Below are 22149 nucleotides of genomic sequence, written 5' to 3' on the forward strand. Positions count from 1 at the left end.
ATAAATGAATATTTTGCTGTAGAGCTGCAGTGTTTGTACAATTACATGTTTTTGCTTCACTATTACTGTCACTATTCTGCTTCTTGCATTACTACTGTGAACTAACACTGAACATAATAATAATAATAATAATATCCAAGCTCGTGTTTCACTCTCACTAGTGCTCTGTAAGGCTTTTTCCTGGTGATATTCGTTACACTTCTACCCGGCGTGAAGCACTCACAGTCATGTGGTTGTGACATCATCGTAAACAAATCCGTTCTACTCATCCAGACGACTTCACAACGGCAACGTTGCCAGATGTTTCCACTCTGGAACCCGTTCTCAAAAAGATTGCGTTTTGGGCACCCAAAACGCCGGTGCCGTGTGGACGCCAGGCCTAAACGATAAGCAATTGTATCGGAGTCACCTGAATCCGTTGCCGTGTGGACAGGGCCTTATTTGTACCCAAAATCATAACAGAGGAATGAAGTAAACTTGTTAACGAATGGAAAACATCATGTACTTCAGAAAAAGTGATAATGGGCAGAGACTTTAACATAGCCCCTGATTCATGGTGAGATCGAATACCTCACAAGAATCCACAACCTATTTACAGCCACATTATACTGAATTTATGAACAACAACGAATGTAATTGATTTTTGGAGGTCATCAAACCCAACTTGTATTCAATATACAAGGTTTAATGCTGCAGGAAACGGTCAGTGTTCGAGACTAGATTACTGGCTTATCTCTTGTGAGCTGTATAATGATATTTTAGATTGTGAAATTTCAGCCTCTCCGCTCACAGACCATTGTACGATTAGTCTAAACCTATTCACGTCTAAGCAACATAAGATCCTTCCTAATATCTGGACATTTAATCACGACTTATTAGAACGGTGAATTTTGTGATCAGGTGAAGTCTCTTACTTTGGAGGTTGAAGAGTTAGACATGTCTGATAGGAGTAAATGGGAATGATTTAAGTTTAATGTCAAACAAATAGCAATTGGCATGGGTAAAAAACTTTCACGTATAAGGAGACAAGAACAAAAGGATCTGATTGATAAAATTAATACATTAGTAAATAACACACAACTATCCGAGCCTACCACACAGATTTAATACTTGTCATTTTTAGGGCATACCTAACAACATGTGTTTTCTTTCTCTCCCCCCCCATCTGTCCCTCTGAGTTACATGTTGGTCCTGGGATTGAGATGCTGACCTCTTCTGCCCCTCGGACCTGCTTGATCCATCCTGGTGCCCTGTGTCTGGTCGGAGTTTTATCCTCCTGTGAAGGACGGCCCCATGAGGATAATTGAGGGTTATACCTGGAGGATGCTCTGGACTCTTACAGTAATGCTTTTATGGCTGAGGACTACAGTTGTCTTGCTAACTTTAGGACTGCAGTTATCATGAACAGTTTTTCACTGAAGTTTCCATCAATGAAGAGTTATAACATCAACGAAACTGTCCTCATGTTAAAACTGTTAATATTATAGTCAGGCTGTCTGTTGTTGCCCAAATGAGGATGGGTTCCCTTTTGAGTCTGGTTCCTCTCGAGGTTTCTTCCTCATGTCGTCTGAGGGAGTTTTTCCTTGCCACCGTCGCCACAGGCTTGCTCACTGGGGATAGATTAGGGATCAAATTAGCTCATGTTTTAAGTCGTTCAAATTCTGTAAAGCTGCTTTGCGACAATGTTTATTGTTAAAAGCGCTATACAAATAAACTTGACTATCCTTCGAAAACATTTCAGAATTACAGTCGCTGCAGTCTCAACTAGACGAAAGGTACACAATAAAGGCAAATGGAGTTTCCACTCAATCAAGAGCTGGATGGATCGAACAGGGTGAAAAAAATTAATCGTATTTCTTCGGACTTGAAAAACAAAGACAAACTAAGAAAAAAATGAGTAAGCTTATGACCAATGATAATATCATAGAAGATCAGAAATGAGTCTTGTCTTGTCTCGTCTTCTTCCACTTTATCTGGGACCGGGTCGCGGAGGCAGCACTCTAAGCGTGGAAGCCCAAACTTCCCTTTCCCCAGACACCTCGGCCAGCTCCTCGGGAAGAACACCAAGGCGTTCCCAGGCCAGCCGAGAGACATAGTCCCTCCAGCGTGTCCTGGGTCTTCCCTGGGGCCTCCTCCCAGGGGGACATGCCTGGAACACCTCCCCAGGGAGGCGTCCAGGAGGCATCCAAAAAAGATGCCCGAGCCACCTCAGCTGATTCCTCTTGATGTGGAGGAGCAGCAGCTCTACTCCGAGCTCCTCCTGAGTGACTGTGCATCTCACCCTATCTCTAAAGGAGCGCCCAGCCACCCTGCGAAGAAAAGTCATTTCGGCCGCTTGTATCCGCGATCTTGTTCTTTCGGTCATTACCCAAAGCTCATGACCATAGGTGAGAGTCGGAACGTAGATCGACCGGTAAATTGAGAGCTTCGCCTTTTGGCTCAGCTCCTTCTTCACCATGACGGACCGGTAAAGCGACCGCATCACTGCGGAGGCTGCACCAATCTGCCTGTCGATCTCACGCTCCATCCTTCCCTCACTCGTAAACAAGATCCCGAGATACTTAAACTCCTCCACTTGAGGCAGAACTTCTCCACCAACCTGGAGAGGGCAAGCCACCCTTTTCCGGTCAAGAACAATGGCCTCGGACTTGGAGGTGCTGATTCTCATCCCAGCCGCTTCACACTCGACTGAAAACCGCCCCAGTGCATGTTGGAGGTCTGACTTACTGCCGGCAATGCAAACCAGACTCTTGCTCAGTTCGTACAGGGACCGGACAGCCCTTAGCAAAGGGCCCCGAACCCCATACTCCCGAAGCACCCCCCACAGAATACAATGGGGGACACAGTCGAATGCCTTCTCCAGATCCACAAAGCACATGTGGACTGGTTGGGCAAACTCCCATGAACCCTTGAGCACCCTATGAAGGGTATAGAGCTGGTCCAGTGTTCGGCGACCAGGACGAAAACCGCATTGTTCCTCCTGGATCCGAGGTTCAACTATCAGTCGAATTCTCCTCTCCAGTATCCTGGAGTAAACCTTCCCTGGGAGGCTGAGAAGTGTGATTCCCCTGTAATTGGAGCACACTCTCCGGTCCCCTTTCTTAAAAAGAGGGACCACCACCCCAGTCTGCCACTCCATAGGCACTGTCCCCGACCGCCACGCGATGTTGCAGAGGCGTGTCAACCAAGACAGCCCCACAACATCCAGAAACTTGAGATACTCAGGGCGGATCTCATCCACCCCCGGTGCCTTGCCACCGAGGAGCTTGCAAACCACCTCAGTGACTTCGGCTTGGGTAATGGATGAGTCCACCTCTGAGTCATCAGCCTCAGTCTCCTCAGTGGAAGACATGACGGTGGGATTGAGGAGATCCTCAAAGTATTCCTTCCACCGCCCGACAATGTCCCCAGTCGAGGTCAACAGCTCCCCCTCCCGCACTGTAAACAGTGTTGGTAGAGTACTGCTTCCCCCTCCTGAGGTGCCAGACGGTTTGCCAGAAATTCTTCGAGGCCGACCGATAGTCCTTCTCCATGGCCTCCCCGAACTCCTCCCAGTTCCGAGTTTTTGCCTCCGCAACTGCCCGAGCTGCAGCACGCCTGGCCTGCCGATACCCATCAGCTGCCTCAGGAGTCCTGGAGGTCAACATGGCCTGATAGGACTCCTTCTTCAGCTTGACGGCATCCCTTACTTCCGGTGTCCACCACCGGGTTCGGGGATTGCCGCCACGACAGGCACCGGAGACCTTGCGGCCACAGCTCTGAACAGCCACGTCCACAATGGAGGTAAAGAACATGGTCCACTCAGACTCAATGTCCCCCCCTCTCCCCCGGAAGCTGGGAAAAGCTCTCCCGGAGGTGGGAGTTAAAGACCTCCCCAAAAGAGTGCTCGGCCAGACGTTCCCAGCAGACCCTCACCATACATTTGGGCCTGCCAGGTCTGTCCAGCTTCCTCCACCGCCAGCGGATCCAACTCACCACCAGGTGGTGATCAGTTGACACCTCAGCCCCTCTCTTCACCCGAGTGTCCAAGACATAGGGCCGGAGATCAGATGAAACGACAACGAAGTCTATCATCGACCTCCAACCTAAGGTGTCCTGGTGCCACGTGCACTTATGGACACCCCTATGCTTGAACATGGTGTTTGTTACGGACAAACTGTGACTAGCACAGAAGTCCAATAACAAAACACCACTCGGGTTCAGATCGGGGAGGCCGTTCCTCCCAACCATGCCCTTCCAGGTGTCACTGTCGTCACCCACGTGAGCATTGAAGTCCCCCAGTAGCACAATGGAGTCCCCAGTCTGAGCACCCCTCAGTACCTCTCCCAGGGACTCCAAGAAGGCCGGATACTCTACACTGCTATTCGGCCCGTAGGCACAAACAACAGCAAGAGCCCTCTCCCCAATCCGAAGGCGCAGAGAGGCGACCCTCTCGTTCACTGGGGTAAACTCCAACACATGGCGGCTGAGCAGGGGAGCTATAAGCAAGCCCACACCAGCCCTCCGCTGCTCAGCATGGGTGACTCCAGAGAAGTGGAGAGTCCAGCCCCTCTCAAGGAGCTGGGTTCCAGAGCCCAAGCTGTGCATGGAGGTGAGCCTGACTATCTCTAGCTAGTACCTCTCAACCTCGCGCACAAGCTCAGGCTCTTTCCCCCCCAGCGAAGTGACATTCCATGTCCCAACAGCTAGCCGCTGTGTCCAGGGATCAGGTCGTCGAGGCCCCTGCCTTCGACTGCCACCCAATCCACACTGCACCAGCCCCTTACCGCTACCTCTGTGGGTGGTGAACCCACAGGAGGTCGGGCCCACATCAACTCTTCAGGCTGAGCCCGGCCGGGCCCCATGGGCAAAGGCCCGGCCACCAAGCACTCGCATGCGAGCCCCAACCCCGGGCTTGGCTCCAGGGTGGGGCCCTGGCTGCGCCATACCGGGCGACGTCTTGGTCCTTGGTTGTTGCTCCATTAGGGGTTTTGGTGAACTGCTCTTGGTCTGGCCTGTCACCTAGGACCTGTCTGCCTTGGGAAACCCTGACAGGGGCATAATGCCCCCGACAACATAGCTCAAAGGATCATTCAAGCACACAAACCCCTCCACCACAATAAGGTGGCAGTTCTAGGAGGGGATCAGAAATGAGTACAGGATGAAATTTGGCTCTTTTATTGTAACTTGAATTTAATAAATCAGAATGTGAGGTCTTATTTTATCCCATCAATGATGACATCAAAGAAATGGATGAAGACAAACATACACTTGATGAGGAATGAACTATAACAGAAATTGAAATTGCATTAAACCAAACGAAAAATGGTAAATCACCAGGAATCGACATTCCATGTCCCAACAGCTAGCCACTGTGTCCGGGGATCAGGTCGTCGAGGCCCCTGCCTTCGACTGCCACGCAATCCACACTGCACCAAACCCCTACCGCTACCTCTGTGGGTGGTGAACCCACAGGAGGTCGGGCCCACGTCACCTCTTCGGGTTGAGCCCGACCGGGCCCCATGGGCAAAGGCCCGGCCACCAAGTGCTCGCATACGAGCCCCAACCCCGGGCCTGGCTCCAGGGTGGGGCCCCGGCTGCGTCCTACCAGGCGACGTCACGGTCCTGGATTTTTTCTCCTTAGGGGTTTTTTTGGTGAACTGCTCTTGGTCTGGACTGTCACCTAGGACCTGTCTGCCTTGGGAAACCCTAACAGGGGCATAATGCCCCCGACAACATAGCTCCTAGGATCATTCAAGCACACAAACCCCTCCACCACAATAAGGTGGCAGTTCTAGGAGGGACCTCCGGGACTCCTGAGGCAGCCGACGGGTATCGGCAGGCCAGGCGTGCTGCAGCTCGGGCAGTTGCAGAGGCAAAAACTCGGAACTGGGAGGAGTTCGGGGAGGCCATGGAGAAGGACTATCGGTCGGCCTCGAAGAAATTCTGGCAAACCGTCCGGCGCCTCAGGAGGGGGAAGCAGTACTCTGCCAACACTGTTTACAGTGTGGGTGGGGAGCTGTTGACCTCGACTGGGGACATTGTCGGGTGGTGGAAGGAATACTTTGAGGATCTCCTCAATCCCACCGTCATGTCTTCCACTGAGGAGACTGAGGCTGATGACTCAGAGGTGGACTCGTCCATTACCCAAGCTGAAGTCACTGAGGGTGGATGAGATCCGCCATGAGTATCTCAAGTCTCTGGATGTTGTGGGGCTGTCTTGGTTGACACGCCTCTGCAACATCGCGTGGCGGTCGGGGACAGTGCCTCTGGAGTGGCAGACTGGGGTGGTGGTCCCTCTTTTTAAGAAAGGGGACCGGAGAGTGTGCTCCAATTATAGGGGAATCACACTTCTCAGCCTCCCAGGGAAAGTTTACTCCAGGGTACTGGAGAGGAGAATTCGACCAATAGTCGAACCTCGGATCCAGGAGGAACAATGCGGTTTTTGTCCTGGTTGCGGAACACTGGACCAGCTCTATACCCTTCATAGGGTGCTCGAGGGTTCATGGGAGTTTGCCCAACCAGTCCACATGTGCTTTGTGGATCTGGAGAAGGCATTCGACCGTGTCCCCTGTGGTATTCTGTGGGGGGTGCTTCGGGAGTATGGGGTTCGGGGCTCTTTGTTAAGGGCTGTCCGGTCCCTGTACAAACGGAGCAGGAGTCTGGTTCGCATTGCCGGCAGTAAGTCAGACCTGTTCCCAGTGCATGTTGGACTCCGGCAGGGCTGCCCTTTGTCACCGGTTCTGTTCATAATTTTTATGGACAGAATTTCTAGGCGCAGCCAGGGGCCGGAAGGAATCCTGTTTGGGAACCACAGGATTTCATCTCTGCTTTTTGCGGATGATGTTGCCCTGTTGGCTTCTTCAAACCAGGACCTTCAGCATGCACTGGGGCGGTTTGCAGTCGAGTGTGAAGCGGCTGGGATGAGAATCAGCACCTCCAAGTCCGAGGCCATGGTTCTCGACCGGAAAAGGGTGGCTTGCCCTCTCCAGGTTGGTGGAGAAGTCCTGCCTCAAGTGGAGGAGTTTAAGTATCTCGGGATATTGTTCACGAGTGAGGGAAGGATGGAGCGTGAGATCGACAGGCGGATCGGTGCAGCCTCCGCAGTGATGCGGTCGCTTTACCGGTCCGTCGTGGTGAAGAAGGAGCTGAGCCAAAAGGCGAAGCTCTCAATTTACCGGTCGATCTACGTTCCGACTCTCACCTAGGGTCATGAGCTTTGGGTAATGACAGAAAGAACAAGATCGCGGATACAAGCGGCTGAAATGAGTTTCCTTCGCAGGGTGGCTGGGCGCTCCCTTAGAGATAGGGTGAGAAGCACAGTCACTCGGGAGGAGCTCGGAGTAGAGCCGCTGCTCCTCCACATCAAGAGGAACCAGCTGAGGTGGCTCGGGCATCTTTTTTGGATGCCTCCTGGACGCCTCCCTGGGGAGGTGTTCCAGGCATGTCCCCCCGGGAGGAGGCCCCGGGGAAGACCCAGGACACGCTGGAGGGACTATGTCTCTCGGCTGGCCTGGGAACGCCTCGGTGTTCTTCCCGAGGAGCTGGCCGAGGTGTCTGGGGAAAGGGAAGTTGGGGCTTCCATGCTTAGACTGCTGCCTCCGCGACCTGGTCCTGGATAAGCGGAAGAAGACGAGACGAGACGAGACCAGGAATCGTTGGCTTAACATCTGAATTTTTAAAATACTTTTGGGTGGATATTAAAAAAATTATTATATGCAGCATTTTTAGAATGCATTCACAAAGGATGTTTATCCCTGACGATGAAGACAGGCTTAATAACCTTGCTACCAAAACCCAAAAAAGACTTCTTGTTGCGAGACAGGGCACCATGGTGGTGTAGTGGTTAGCGCTGTCACCTCACAGCAAGAAGGTCCGGGTTCAAGCCCCGTGGCCGGTGGGGGCCTTTCTGTGTGGAGTTTGCATGTTCTCCCCGTGTCCGCGTGGGTTTCCTCTGGGTGCTCCGGTTTCCCCCACAGTCCAAAGACATGCAGGTTAGGTTAACTGGTGACTCTAAATTGACCGTAGGTGTGAATGTGAGTGTGAATGGTTGTCTGTGTCTATGTGTCAGCCCTGTGATGACCTGGCGACTTGTCCAGGGTGTACCCCGCCTTTCGCCCATAGTCAGCTGGGATAGGCTCCAGCTTGCCTGCGACCCTGTAGAACAGGATAAAGCAGCTAGAGATAATGAGATGAGATGACATGTTGCTAGACAATTGGAGACCTATAACCTTACTGTGCAATGATTATAAATTAATTGTCTTAGTATCTGCTAATCGTCTAAAGCATGGACTTGTAAAACTTGTAGACGAATATCAATCAGCCTTCATGAAGGGAAGATATATTCAAAACCACATCCGACTGATTCTAGATATGATTGATTACCAATCAATTATTCAATTTAAGATTTTACATGGAATCAGACAAGTCTGCCCAATTTCACCAAAATTCTTTATTTAATGTACACAAATTCGAGCATACTTAACCTTGTGGAATAACAGAACCATTACTATTAATAGGAAGACTTTATTTCAACAAGAATGGAATGATAAAGTTTTAGATATTACTGATCTAATGGATGAAAATGGACATTTAATGCAATTTAATTCATTTGTAGAAGAGTTTCATTTAAAATGTGTCTATAGAGAATTTAATCAAATTTGTAGAGCTATTCCAGCTCCCTTAAGATTCATGATAAAAAATACCCTTGAATATTCAAAGGTGTCGGTCAAACTGCCTGAACTGAAAATAGGTGAAGTGGAAATTGGTGAAAAATCTCATAACAAAGGAATTAGAAATGTTTTAAAATGGAAGCTATTCCTTGATTTAAAAAAAATAAAAGAATAATTGAATGGAGGAACGCTAACAAATACACACTAGTTATCTTAGATGGCCAATTTCACCGACAGTGAAAGAAATTCAGTTTAAAATACTGAACAATATTTATCCAGCTGCTGAAACTCTCAGGAAAAGGTTGAATTTGCTTCTGTCTGAAAATGAGTTCAGCACAGAAACTCCATCACTGGGGGAAACATTATTCTCTTGTGCTCTTATCTTTTATTCTGCAAAGCTTTGATTGTAATATTTGAATAAAAATCCCAAACTCACAGATAAACCTGGATTTATAAGGTTCTATCTGCGGGCCAATCATCATCCAGGCTGAATATGGGATGAACACGACATCGGCAGCGTGAACCGATCATGTACTGTATGTTCTAATGGAGTTTAAATATTGTTCAATGTTTTACAATCAAATCTCAGGGTTTAGAAACAACTTCAGACTTGGAAAAAGTGAATGTGGATTTTACATCTTAGAACACAAGCAGAAAAATCAAATTCATTCCAAAAGTGATGTTTTATTTTTATATAGTGTGACCTGAACAGGTTTAAAATGTTGTTCTGTTCTGGCTTTATTACTGTTTATTAGTTATTTAATGAGACGCTGCTTAATATGAAACAAACAGAACTTTATAATGCGAAGGTCATGAGATCATTTTCTTTTTAAATTTGACAAGTTTCTTGTCTGCCAGTTAATTTTTAACATTTCCTTTTTAATTATTTTAAATTATTCATCCGTTTTAATTTAAATATTAAAATGAGTGTTTTTGTGCAGCTGGATTGTGTTCTAGTGAAACAGACGACTGAGCAACAGCGTGGCAACGTGCAGGAATTTTACAGAAAACACTACACACACTTTTATTCTGGATCATACAATCTCACTGTAGAACTCCAGTAGACCCCAAACCCAGCGTATAGAGGCTGAGTGAATGTGGTGTGGACTCTGGAGGAGCTTCATCGTGTCAGAGACGCTGTAGAAGGACAGAGTTCCTGCACTGTAATCCACATACACTCCTATTCTGGAGGCTGATGGAACTCTGAGATCAGTCTCAATGCTGTTGTGACAGAAAGAGAGAGAAGAAGAAAAACAACCCAGTCTCCAGGACTGATTGTTGAATCCAAAACGACACTCATTACCCCGTCCTTTCCTGCTGATGTCTTTATATGAGACTGATATGGACACACCACCATTACCGCTCCACTCCACCTCCCAGTAACAGCGTCCACACACACTCTCCTTACACAACACCTGCCACCAGGAATCAAATCTCTCTGGATGATCAGAGTACCGCTGCTCTCTCTCACTGTATCTCACCGCTCTGTTCTTCTTAGACAGAATGAGGAGACGATGTGCCGTGTTGGGATCCAGAGTCAGATAACAGAAATCTAAAATAAAAGAGAAAAACAAACTGAACAATGTGAACATGAATATCCGCGCTGGGGGCGTGGTCACGAAAACAGCAGTTCGGTTGCAGTGAAAACTTTTCTCTGTAGAACCCTGTCACTCCCCCCTCCCCCCGACTCTGGGCTCAAGAACACAACAAAAGTGCAATAATATAACAACCAATCAGAATTCAGATACATCCTGTTTCCAAGTAAAATTGTAACCTGTCAAAGTTCTCGAGCCCTCGTGCTGTTTTACCATTAGACCAATCACATATCAGCTTAAACTAGCATTCTAAAACTAGTTAAATATCCCACAAAAGAGAGCGACTCCCCCTGCCAGCCTCATGGAACGCAGTGGCAATACGTTGTTACTTTGCACTTTTTGTTGATCTGGGTACTAATCTTTGAGAAACTGGATTGGCAGAATGTTGCCTGTGAAGAAAAGAATGTCTTTTTATTACCCTGTGCCAAGTTAATATTCACTTCAGTGCAATTTTTAAGAGCCATAAATTGTATTTTATTTATTGTTTTTGTTGTGAGTGGTTTTGTTTGATTGTTTTATTTCTTTAGCTTATTTATTTATATTTATTGTTTACGTTCCACTGTTGAATTGAATAAGTTGACTTAATTAAAAAGTTTACTGTTCTATGAAAGGGTGTATTTGCATGATCATTATTATTTTACTAGTGGCATAAAATGGTCTTGAAAAGACAATCAACAATAATATCGTTTATCACAATAATTTCTGAGACAATATATCATCCAATAAAATTTATCATCGTAACAGGCCCAGAAGAGTGTGTGTGTGTGTGTGTGTGTGTTAGCTGTACATTTCAGAAACTCTTCTCTGCTCTGTGGTTCTGGTCCTGAAATGATCTGAACTGCTGCAGCTGTGGAGAGAAAAACAGAAACATGAGTTTGTGTAAAAGATGGAAAGAGTTTAAAGTGATCCAGTCAGTTTATTCATTTTAAGTCAGTGTTTTAGTTCAAAGTGTCGGGTGAATAAAGTGTCTGCAGAAAAGAAAGCAGGAGCATCGCTAAGAAATAACACATCACTGTGTTTCTCCAGCAGGAACAGCTCCTCTTACCATGTGGAGGGATTTTGTTGAATTCCTCCTCACAGAATTCCTCAAGTCTCTTTTTCAGATCTTCAGTCTTCTTCAGTTTCTCCACCACTTCAGCCAGCATGTTGTTTCTGCGTAGAACAGGCCTTGTAGTGAAAGTGTCTCTGCACTGAGGACAGCTGTAGACGCCCTTCTGATCCTCCTGATCCCAGCAGCCATTAATACACGCCTTACAGAAACTGTGACCACAGGAGATAGCCACCGGATCCTTCAGGAGATCCAGACACACTGGACACATGAACTGGTCCACAGAAAGCTGATCTACTGAAATACTGGCCTCGGCCATTTTCCTGAACTCACACCAAAAGAGAGAGAGAGAGAGATCAGTTTTGTTTTCTCTGAAATGACGAGTCACTTCCTGGTCCTGTGTGAGAAAGAGAGAGAGCTCGGAAGAGGGGGAGCACAGAGAGGTCATGAACGCTCCTCTATTAACCATTTCATCTCCTTTCAGTGCAGAAATATAACCCATGTAGCCGCACTGATTAGGATTAATTTCATGACATTTTATGAAAGTTGATTCAGTGGACTCCACTAAAATGTCCAAAAAAAACCATTTAAAAAAAAAAAAAAAAAAAAAAAAAAACACACACATTCAGAACAGTGGCGGCTGCTGGTTTTTAAAACAGGGGAAGCCCATTTTACGCATTCATCGTAAAACCTGTAGGCTGGATGTCAAAGCCTAGAAACGTGTGCCTCATTAGCACAGTGAACTAGACAACCCTACCCAGTGGCAGAAAGTATTTTTGCTTGTACATTTCATGTTATAGTCTGGCTTGCCAGGCTAGTGCCTCATATCCTTAATCAAAAATATCAAACATCCAAAAATCACTGGCTATTCAACAAAGAGCCTTGAACATCATACCCTGATATGCAACACAGAGTCTTTAACACAACACCCAGCTGTGCAACACATCCTTGAACATCTTCTGCAACACAGTCTGGAAGTTCATAACCAGGTAGGCTATGCAACACACAGAACCTTGAATATTATACCCAGGTATAACCTATAACACAGAGCCCACCATTCTCTTAACATTACTGAATAAACACACTTCAGATTCATGAACATTATATGATGCACACTATTGATACACAAATTCTGCCCTCCGCTCCTTTTCCAGAAAATGGTCTGTGACCCTGTCATACTAGCTGGTTGTGCTTTCCAGAGACTTCAATTTCTGTTAGCAGCTAGCACTGCAGATCCCAATAAGGCTCAAGCGAGCCTACAACCAGATTGAACTACAAATGAAATAAACGAGTGAATTCACGAATGATCAAACTGATAGAATGGATGAAAGTTAACGGAGCACAATGAGTAATATTTACATTTATTTACAGAGTAATGTACAGAGACATCAATGAGAAGAAACGTTTATATGAAAAGAAATTCGGACAGCACTTTGGCACACGACTACACTTTCTCGACATCCGCTAGGGACTGATCATGCTTCCGTGTTCCTCGCCGACGCCGAAGTACAGAGCCCACCCTCCTCATGTCTTTCAAACACTACCTCCAATAATCCTTCATCAGCCTGGCTTCTTGCCCCTCCCACTGTCTCGTTAGTCCCAGAGAAGCCCGGCTTCCCTGGAAGTGACGATTTTGTCGATTTTAACCAATAACAACTAACCGAAATTGGCTGTTCAGAGCCGTCTCGTAGACTGCAACGGATACCCGGCTGCCAGCCATAGAGCCCATTGAAATAAGAAAGGTTACAGACAGTGTTGCCAGATTGGGCGGTTTTAAGTGCATTTTGGAGGGTTTTGAACATATTTTGGCTGGAAAACATCAGCAGTATCTGGCAACCCTGGTTACAGCCTGGCAGTAAAGGTGATTCTCGTAGCGAACTGCAAGTTCGTCAGACATCACTCAAATAAGTTACAGGATAGTTATGAACGTAAATACAATCTTGGGCATACATTATGTTATGCAAGTTATTGTTTTAATGAGAATTCAACGTCATAGATGCCGCAGTTTGCAGAGAGAATTTTAGGGGAAGCTTGGCTTCCCTTGTTGTCTCTGAGAAATCGCCCCTGATTCAGAAAAATCTGGAAGTCCAACTCTCTTCATCTAAAGGGTTTGAACACAAACACAATCCATCTCTTTTGTTTTCTCCATCACAACACACTTCCGACCTTCACTAATTCACACATTCCCTCCTCTTTCTTGTCGAATTCAGGAAGAAACTTTCTGTCCAGGAAATGCAGAAGAGAACATCGCGATATTAATGACTCAGCAGCCAGAAAGATAAAGGTTTACATGATAAAAAGATGATGTTTTATTGATCATTTAAACAAGTTACAGGAAACTTGTTTTCCTTTTTTATCTGTATATTTTGTGTATAATTGTATACAACTGTGTTCAGTACAGTTGGCAGAGACATGTTTATCGCTGTCAGCCATCTGCTTTGGTTCATTATCCTTCTGAAAAATCCACTTCTGTTGGTTGAATCATTTCTCTGCAGATTTCTGAAAGTTCATGACGCCGTTATTGAACACAAGCTCACCAACAGCGCTGTAGGAGAAACAGCCCCAGCCTCCTCCATGCTTTATAGTACCTTAGTGCAGTTTGATTGGAATTCTTCTCCTGGCTTTCTCCACACAAACACTCGACCACTACATCCATCCAAGTTCAGTTTGGATTCATCTGAAAATAAGATGTTTCTCCAGAAGCTGCTGTGTTTCTTTTGCAGATGTCACCTTTATTTTCTTCTTCCTGAGGCTGCTGAATGGTTTCTGCTGCGTTACTCTTCCTCTGTCCCCATGCTCCATGGTCCTGATTTTAATCGTATCTCATCTAGTTGTATCTGCTAATCCTCATTGAGATCAAGACTTGCTGCTGTTTCTCGGCTGCTTTTCTTGATTTTAATCACAATTTTGCTGCCCAAATCAGCTGGTGGTATTTCTGGGGCTGCCTGTACGTTGTCCGTTTTCATTCACAAATCCTTCTTCTTTTATCAAGTTTTGCTGATCAGGTGACTGGAGCGGCTTCTTTCTGCAGCCATGTTATGACTAAAGAGTGGCCTTCTTTATTCATTTAAAGCGGATGTGTATGTAGTCGATTCCCTTCAGGTTCATACAGGTGTCTCGAGCAGAGTACCCACATGGTGGAGCATCACATTAACTATGGAGTCACTAGAACGACCAGAATAATATTAAGAGACCAAATACTTTTAAAAAAAGATGTAACCATGACCAGTGTATCCACAACCCCAAATCAGAAACCGTTGGGACAGTAAAGCCTTTACCACTTTATACAGGGATGAGAATGAAAAATATTTAAAAAGTCTGAAAAAAACGGGGCGGGGCCCATGGCCCAGGGGGCGGGGCCTAGGGGTTCCAGGGGTTAATGATTTTTGACTTTTTTTTTTTTTTTTTACCCCAAAACCATTAATTTTATCAGCAAAAAGTTGCAATTTGTTTGGAAATAAAATTCCCCTTCTTGGTGGACTACCAGGTGAAAATGATTAATATGGTACAAGAGACTTGTTTTTAATCAATTCACATTTGATGATTTCAAAAAAATCAATGCACCTTTTAATATAAACGAGCTCTACAGTATTATATTTCTGCATTTTTGCTATTCATGTCTTTGAATACTCTAATCCTTTAAAATGAAGTGCAAACCAGAAAAAAGTTCTATCAATCATATAATTCTCTTAAGCTTTCTTCTGATGTTATCATGGTAGCAGGAGGTCTTGCATATTAAGCAGGCAACATTCAACATCACTTATCACTTCCCTTTCAACTACTGTGTGTAATAACTACTAGGTTTTATCTGGACAGGATGTTGCGTAATGTAATACAGATACCATATGGTCAATTTGAAGATCAAGATGGTGATTTTGAATTCAAGAACAGGCATGTACAATGGGCATTACATATTGGAAATTTTTTTAAATCAAAAACTACAAGTTCATCTCGGCCTAAAAAATTTGGGCAGACGCTCCCGCATGGCACATGCCAGCAATTCCGTCCCCCTATGAAATGAGCAACAAGTAGGAGAGTTATACACGGTATCATACCTAAAATTTTATCAGAAATATAGATATGATACTATGATTCTCCCCAACATGCTACATTAGACAAGCTAACCTCATTTATGAAAAGATACACAAATATATGACATGTATTTGATATATATGATGTATATTCATACATTGTTACTTTACGGAAAGCTTCAATAAGTTTGGTCTTTTCATGACAGCCTGTTGTAGACCTAAATATAATGCACACGAAATGACACTCCTCACCTCAACATGTCCTTTACAATCATTTAAGCCACCATGGGCAATGCTGAAATCACTGCTGCAAACAGTACATCGCGCGAAACTGTCATTATTGTTGACCCTTATTAGACAGGGAGATTATTAGACAGGGAGATTATTGTGTGTAATCTGCGGTGAAGTGGGTTTTGTGCTTTAGTTTTTTGGGGCGCACGCTCGCTCTCTGCCATGACGATCCTGTAGGCTGCACTGACTCAACTGAAAACTTCGGTCCTCGAGAAAAGGGATAAAAGCCCACCCACACTGAAAGCTGTTTGGGTTACTCAGCAAAATAAGCCAATCAGGATGCTCTTTGTCTGGCATGCGCTACATGAACAGGCACACAGGCACTGTTGCCACATTGGGTGGTTTTAAGTGCATTTTGGCAGGTTTTGAACATATTTTGGGATGGAAAACGTCAGCAGTATCTGGCAACACTGCACACAGTCTCCCTCGCACGCACACATTCTAAGATGCGTGATGCAGACCTTAATGTTGCGCGCGCACGCTCTTGCTCACTTCTATCAATATGCAGGAGACTACCGGAAGTTCCGGGGAAAATTTCTCAACCCATCGATCTCAAAAACGATCATTTTGGTCTGAAAAAGTCGGAAATCCGCCGATCGGCGGAAAATTCTCATCCCTGTTTATAATGTTGCCATTCGAGGACAAACTGGGCCTTCCCTGGATCCTGATTTTTACCGAATCATGACTACAATCACCTGTTGACATCCCCTGTTTCAAATCACATCATTATTGAATTGTTTTACCTCATTATTAGCCCTAAACTGGCCCTGTCCCAAAGTGAGATTCGAAGGGTTTCAGGTCATTTATTTTCTTTTCCCATTTTGTCCTTTCTTTCTGTCCATGAAGTGTATGCGGTTAAATCACATTTTAAAATCAGAACTCGAGATAGAATTGAAAATTAAATTAGACTTACCTACAAGTTGAAGTTCGATGATAATTCTACCAAATCCGCAGTGGTACTGAGGGTTAACATGAGATGCACATGCGCGCCGCTGAGAGTCAGACTTCAAAGGTTGTGGACATAATAGTTAGGAATAAATAGGGTTGGGTGAATTAAGGGAGGGCATGTTAACCATCAGTACCACTGGGGATTAAGTAGAATTATCATCGAACTTCAACTTACAGGTAAGTCTCGTTTAATTTTCAATTCTACCAAATCGCAGTGACGTACTTCGGGTTAACATGAGATTTTAAAGCACAATTATGGACACAACCATCCTTGCAAGTAAACAATTTTTTATTCCAGGACAGCATTTTGGAACGCACCATTCGTTACAACAGGTTTGTCATAGAATTTGCAGAAAGCTGACTCTGCAGACCAGCCTACATGTTTCAAAATAGTATCTACTGGAACCGTCTGACTAGCTTTACTTACGCTAGCGGAACGAGTGCTGTGCGCCTTAAAGTTAGCAGTGTTTATGCCACTTAAGTCAAGAAGTGTTTTAATCCATCGACCTACTGTGCTGGTTCCAACTGGTGAAAAAGGCTTAACATACGAAAGCAACATTTTTGTGTGTCCAGGCTGACAATGTAACAAAGTTCGCTGAAGATAATGTTCTAGTGTCATATAAACACACAATTCCTGTTCCTGGTATTTTATTACATAGAAGGAATCAAACGTATTTCCTGGTCTACTCTGCTTCATGTGCTCCGTTAGTTGGAATAAATGATAATTCTGTGTTTTCTTCATGCATTCAATATCCAAATGAACTAAAGTTTGACATCTCCGTCCTGAGGTAAGGGCAAGAACGCCCACTAACTTTAACGCAAGTTCTTTTAATGAAAGCTTGTCCAAAGGGTATAATAACTTCATATAATCTAACACAACATCAACGTCCCATGTTTCAGGTTTTCGACAATTGAAAACACCCCTGAAATAACGAACAATAAATGGATGATTGGCCACAGTATAATGAGTTCCAGATAAGGGTGTGCCCATTAAATAATTAGATAAAGCTGAATGCGCTGTGTTCATAGTGGAATAGGCTAAGCCCTTCTTGTACCAATCGTGGAGAAACTTGAGCACATCATTCACAGTGGGCTGCATGGAATCCACTTTCCTTTGTAAACAAAACTGTGTCCATTTGTGCAGGTAGACGTTATATTGCTTCTGTGTTCCGTCTCGCCAGGCACATAGGAGGACCTCGATAATTTCTGAAGGTATGTTGTGCTTAGAGAACTCCTTCCTGATATTCTGCATACCAGAAGATGGAGTTTGGGACTCAGTGGATGGACCTTGCCGTGCAGTGGGTTTGAGAGGATTCCCTTGGTCACTCGGACAACTCGAGGATGATCGATCAACAGCCTTAGTAAATTGGTGAACCATGCTTGTGTATTCCACATTGGGACAACAATAATCAAGGTGGCTTGCTCTAGGGTGACCTTCTGAAGGCACCTGCCAATTAGACAAAACGGGGGAAATGCATAGGCATTAGCAAATTCTCCCCAATTTAACGAGAAAGCATCTATATATGTTGAGTGCGGGTCAGGCTTCCATGACACATAGGACTTAACCTTGTGGTTCAGTCTACTTGCAAACAAGTCAATATCAGGAACACCAAAACAGTGCATAAGCTTCCTGAATATATTAGGACTCAGTTCCCATTCCACCTCAGGGTTCAACTGGCGTGATAAATGATCTGCAATGGTATTTCGAATTCCAGCTACATGTGCTGCGGACAGCCAGTTCTCACATTCTACCGCCCATGACCAAATATCTTTTGCAATGGTGTCACAAGCTGGAGCCCTACAACCTCCCATGGCATTAATGTAGATCACTGTGGTGGTATTGTTTGAAGTGATACGGATGTGTTGATTTCGAGTTTGATCAAGAAGAGCTCTTAAGCCCAATTTGACAGCCAATAATTCTAAAACATTGATATGGTAAAAAGCCTCCTCAGGCAACCACAAACCCTGAGTAGAACAACTGCCCGAAGTAGCACCCCATCCCCTTCCAGAAGCATCTGTGTTAAGGACAACCTCCGGCACTCCATGGTCAATGATTCGAGATCTGTGAGGGATGGAGCATATCCACCAGTTCAATTCTACTCGGCTTTCTTTCAATAAGGACATGCAGTCATCAAAACTGCCCAAAGCTCTACGTAGGGCAATGTCTTTATCTTGCTCTAAGGATCTATAATGTAGTGGTCCCATCTCAACCCCAGGGAATGTGGAGACAAGAGTTCCAATAAGCAAAGCTACCTCGCGAATGGTGAAAAGTTTGTCCCGTAGAAAATTCTGGCACAAACTCACAATTTTGGATGCTTTTCTCTCTGGAAGAGTGACTCTCATATGGGCAGAATCTAAAACGAATCCCAGAAACTCCAAAGACTGACAGGGATAAAAAACAGACTTGGTGGGATGTCCAACAAAACCAAGCTTAGTGAATAACTGGGCCGCATGCAAGGTGGCTTCTTGACATAGAGCAAGTGTATCTGCAGTATAAAATGAATCATCAATATATCCCAGACACGAGTGTCCAAACTGGGATCGCAAGGTGGCAAATACCAGTTTCAAAATCTTGGTAAATATTCGAGGGCTGCTGGATAAACCCATGGGCAGTGCCGTATATTGGAACGATCTACCCCTCCAGACAAACTTGAGGTACTTCCTAAACTGGGGCTTGATGGGGACTGAATAGTAAGCATCGCATAAATCTATAGATGACATGTAGCATCCTTGTTTCATTAATTTGATAGCTGATTCAACAGTATCCATTTTAAACTTGTGGTAGGTAACCACGTCATTCAGAGATTGAAGGTTGAATATAACCCTGAACGTTCCTGGTTCTTTTTTGGGGGTAACAAAAATGGGTGAAATAACTTCTTCTGGTTCTGGGACTGCAGGCTCAATAACATGCTTGTTCAAAAATGTCTCCATTTCATTGCCAATGGCCTCTTGATTAGCTGGGGAGAATTTATGTTCATAGTTAGTGACATTTTGGATACAGGAGGGATCATAGTCAAATTCAATGGGACAGTTGCTTACACATTGCAAAATGTAAGGATCCATAGTGATCTTTCTCCATTCCTTCAAATAACAGCTTATTTGCACAGCTATAAAAGGCTGTCGTGACCTGAGTAGTATATTTATCAAGTTATCATAGCCGACCTGTTATGGAGGAGTTAATTCTGAGTGCTCTTGTTGTAGGATGCGGACTTCGCCGACGTCCTCCTGAAAAAGGCCTGTTGAATCCTCGGCCGCCATAACGACCCCTCGCTGAGCCAAAGCGATCTGAAGACCTTCCCTGGCCATAGGGCTGAAAGCATGAACCATGACTCTTCCTAGGGGGTATAAGCTTTTTTCCCCAACTTGTTTGCTTTGGTCACTGCATCAATTTCTTTCTCCACATCATCACCAAACAACTTTGTTGTAATAGGAGTTGAGGCATTGCATAAAGCATTGTATTGGGCATTGAGATCTGGCTTTAGCAGCTCTCTCCTCTTCAGATTGATTTCTCCATTGCCAGACAGGATAAGCACCAAAGCATGGACTAGTTTGGTTTTCATTTCTCCGGATGCTGTTTTCGAGGCATCAAGGATAGCATAAGCTGCAATTAAAAACATCCGTTGACATCTCTGCATTCCAGTATCTGCTTTCTTGGTGTTGTCTTTAAGCTGAGTCCACACAGTCCTGTTCGTCTTAGGAGCCAGTAAGAGCTTACAATTTTCCAGTCTGGCATATTTGTCAGTAAGCTCGTCGAGTTTTGCTTTGGGTAGTTTGTCATTGATGAGACCATCTATGATCTTCACCAGATCGTCATCGATTGGTGGGCTTGTTTTCTCACTTGTGGCACACTCCTGGGCGAGGTCCTGGAACTCGCTTGCGGCAGCATTTTTCTCTTTCTGTTGATCTTTATCTTGAGAAAGAAATTTTTCTAAGTCACCAGCAAGATCTGCGTTAGAGATATTCCCGTCAGATTCCTCCTCTTCATCACTCCAGAAATCTTCATTATAAGCGTAGTTTTCGATGGCAGTCGCAACAAACTGTTCTACATGTTGTTTCAGATCAGTTTTCATCTCTGAAAACATGGCAGATATAGAAGTTTTCAAATCTTCTGAGGATGTGGTTTCAGTTGAGGTTCCTGGGTCATACATATTAATTGCCGTGAACAAGTAATAAATATATGTAGCGTGAATAGGAATTCACAAGTCTTATTCAGATTCTGAATCTGAACAAGTAATATGTAGTGTGAATAGGAATTCACAAGTCTTATTCAGATTCTGAATATTTATTGTCATTGTCTCAAAAAAGAACAATGAAATTCCGTTTGGAGCATCCATACAGCAGAGTTGTATGCCACTCATTGAATATTCTTCGAAGCAAAGCTAGATCGAAGATTATGAACATAGTGTTTCCCAAAATTCATATGACTGTGGATCATTTGTAGGGAAACTATCACTTACTTTCCCCCGTTTTTTTTGCTAGGGAACTAACACTTACTTCCCTTTTTTATTACCAATTTTAATGACATTGTCGACTTTTAAGTAGAAGAACAGTATTACGAATTTAGACTGTAGGGAAACTATCACTTACTTTCCCTTCTTAGTGAATCTTTTAAGGGAACTATCACTTACTTCCCTAAAGTTCCTCGTTAGGCTTTACACCAACTGAGGTATGAAAGCTCTCGTGAAGTTATACGAGTCCATGTGACTAACATTAATAAAACAACTCCCAAAACATAAAAAAGTCGGAAATTTCTAACAGAAAAAAATCATAGGAACTATAAGAAAAGGAATATAATATATCCATAAATATCAATTACCTGTATAAAACCGAATTTAATAAAAAAAAAAAAAAAGCCCAGCTCTGGAAGGAAGACCACAAGGCAGCTCTGAACTCCACGGCGTCCAACGTTGTACTGACTCACGGCGCGCGCGTGTGCATCTCATGTTAACCGGAAGTACGTCACTGCGATTTGGTAGAATGTAAAATGTACTTGATGCCTATCTTGTAAAGTAAAAATATGCAGCAAAAGTCCAGTAAACTATTTGTAAATCGAACAAATAGCAGCATGAGGCCGTCAGTGCTGGAGGCGAAGAATCTGCTGTCTGGTACTCGGCTCCGTGTGGTTCAATCAGATTATAACTCTGCAATCATCTGCTGTGTTCTGAATCCTACATGCACCAGTAGGTGGCGCACACGCATGTTGGCTATGTTAGGCTACGATGCATATCATATTTATCCTGTTTGTTTTATTAATTTTATAGGCCTAGTTATTCTGCTTAATTTATTTTTGTCTACATCCATGTATTTTCTTCATCTGTTATCCTGATTTTTGTGGATTTGTTAGATTGTACCTGTTTTATATACTTCAATTAAAAAAAAAAAGTTAGGCTCCGATGCATGGCTGAATGTAACATGAGAAGACAAAATGGAGAATGGATTGCATCATTCTTATTTACTAGTTTATGAGTTCAGTTTCTGCACTACATTACACACATTCATATTAGTCTTACAGTTACATCGACTTTTTTTTGTTTAAATAATACTGAATGAGATTAATGTTTATTGTTAATGATTAATTTAGGCCA

At 44.3% G+C, this 22149-nt stretch overlaps 2 protein-coding genes across 3 annotated transcripts in view; one reads left to right on the forward strand and one right to left on the reverse strand.

Moving 5' to 3' along the window:
* Positions 1-22149, forward strand: part of LOC132877956 (tripartite motif-containing protein 16-like) — a 471908-nt gene that overhangs the window by 206045 nt on the left and 243714 nt on the right. The window lies entirely within an intron of this gene.
* Positions 9283-11615, reverse strand: LOC132871722 (E3 ubiquitin/ISG15 ligase TRIM25-like). Its single transcript, XM_060906172.1, has 3 exons — positions 11292-11615; positions 11034-11093; positions 9283-10203 (listed from the first exon to the last, which is right to left on the reverse strand). The coding sequence occupies exons 1-3, from the start codon at positions 11611-11613 to the stop codon at positions 9686-9688; spliced, it is 900 nt and encodes a 299-aa protein (XP_060762155.1). The 5' UTR covers positions 11614-11615; the 3' UTR covers positions 9283-9685.

This window comes from Neoarius graeffei, chromosome 2, assembly GCF_027579695.1.
Source record: "Neoarius graeffei isolate fNeoGra1 chromosome 2, fNeoGra1.pri, whole genome shotgun sequence".
Taxonomy (NCBI): domain Eukaryota; kingdom Metazoa; phylum Chordata; class Actinopteri; order Siluriformes; family Ariidae; genus Neoarius; species Neoarius graeffei.

What these genes read in the sequence shown, in the direction of transcription:
- LOC132871722 (XM_060906172.1), bottom strand. Translation starts at nt 11,613, where the DNA reads ATGGCCGAGGCCAGTATTTCAGTAGATCAGCTTTCTGTGGACCAGTTC. An exon ending in CAACAAAATCCCTCCACATG is followed by an intron (nt 11,094 to 11,291) that starts GTAAGAGGAGCT and finishes TTCTCTCCACAG; the next exon opens with CTGCAGCAGTTCAGATCATT. An exon ending in CAGAGAAGAGTTTCTGAAAT is followed by an intron (nt 10,204 to 11,033) that starts GTACAGCTAACA and finishes CTTTTATTTTAG; the next exon opens with ATTTCTGTTATCTGACTCTG.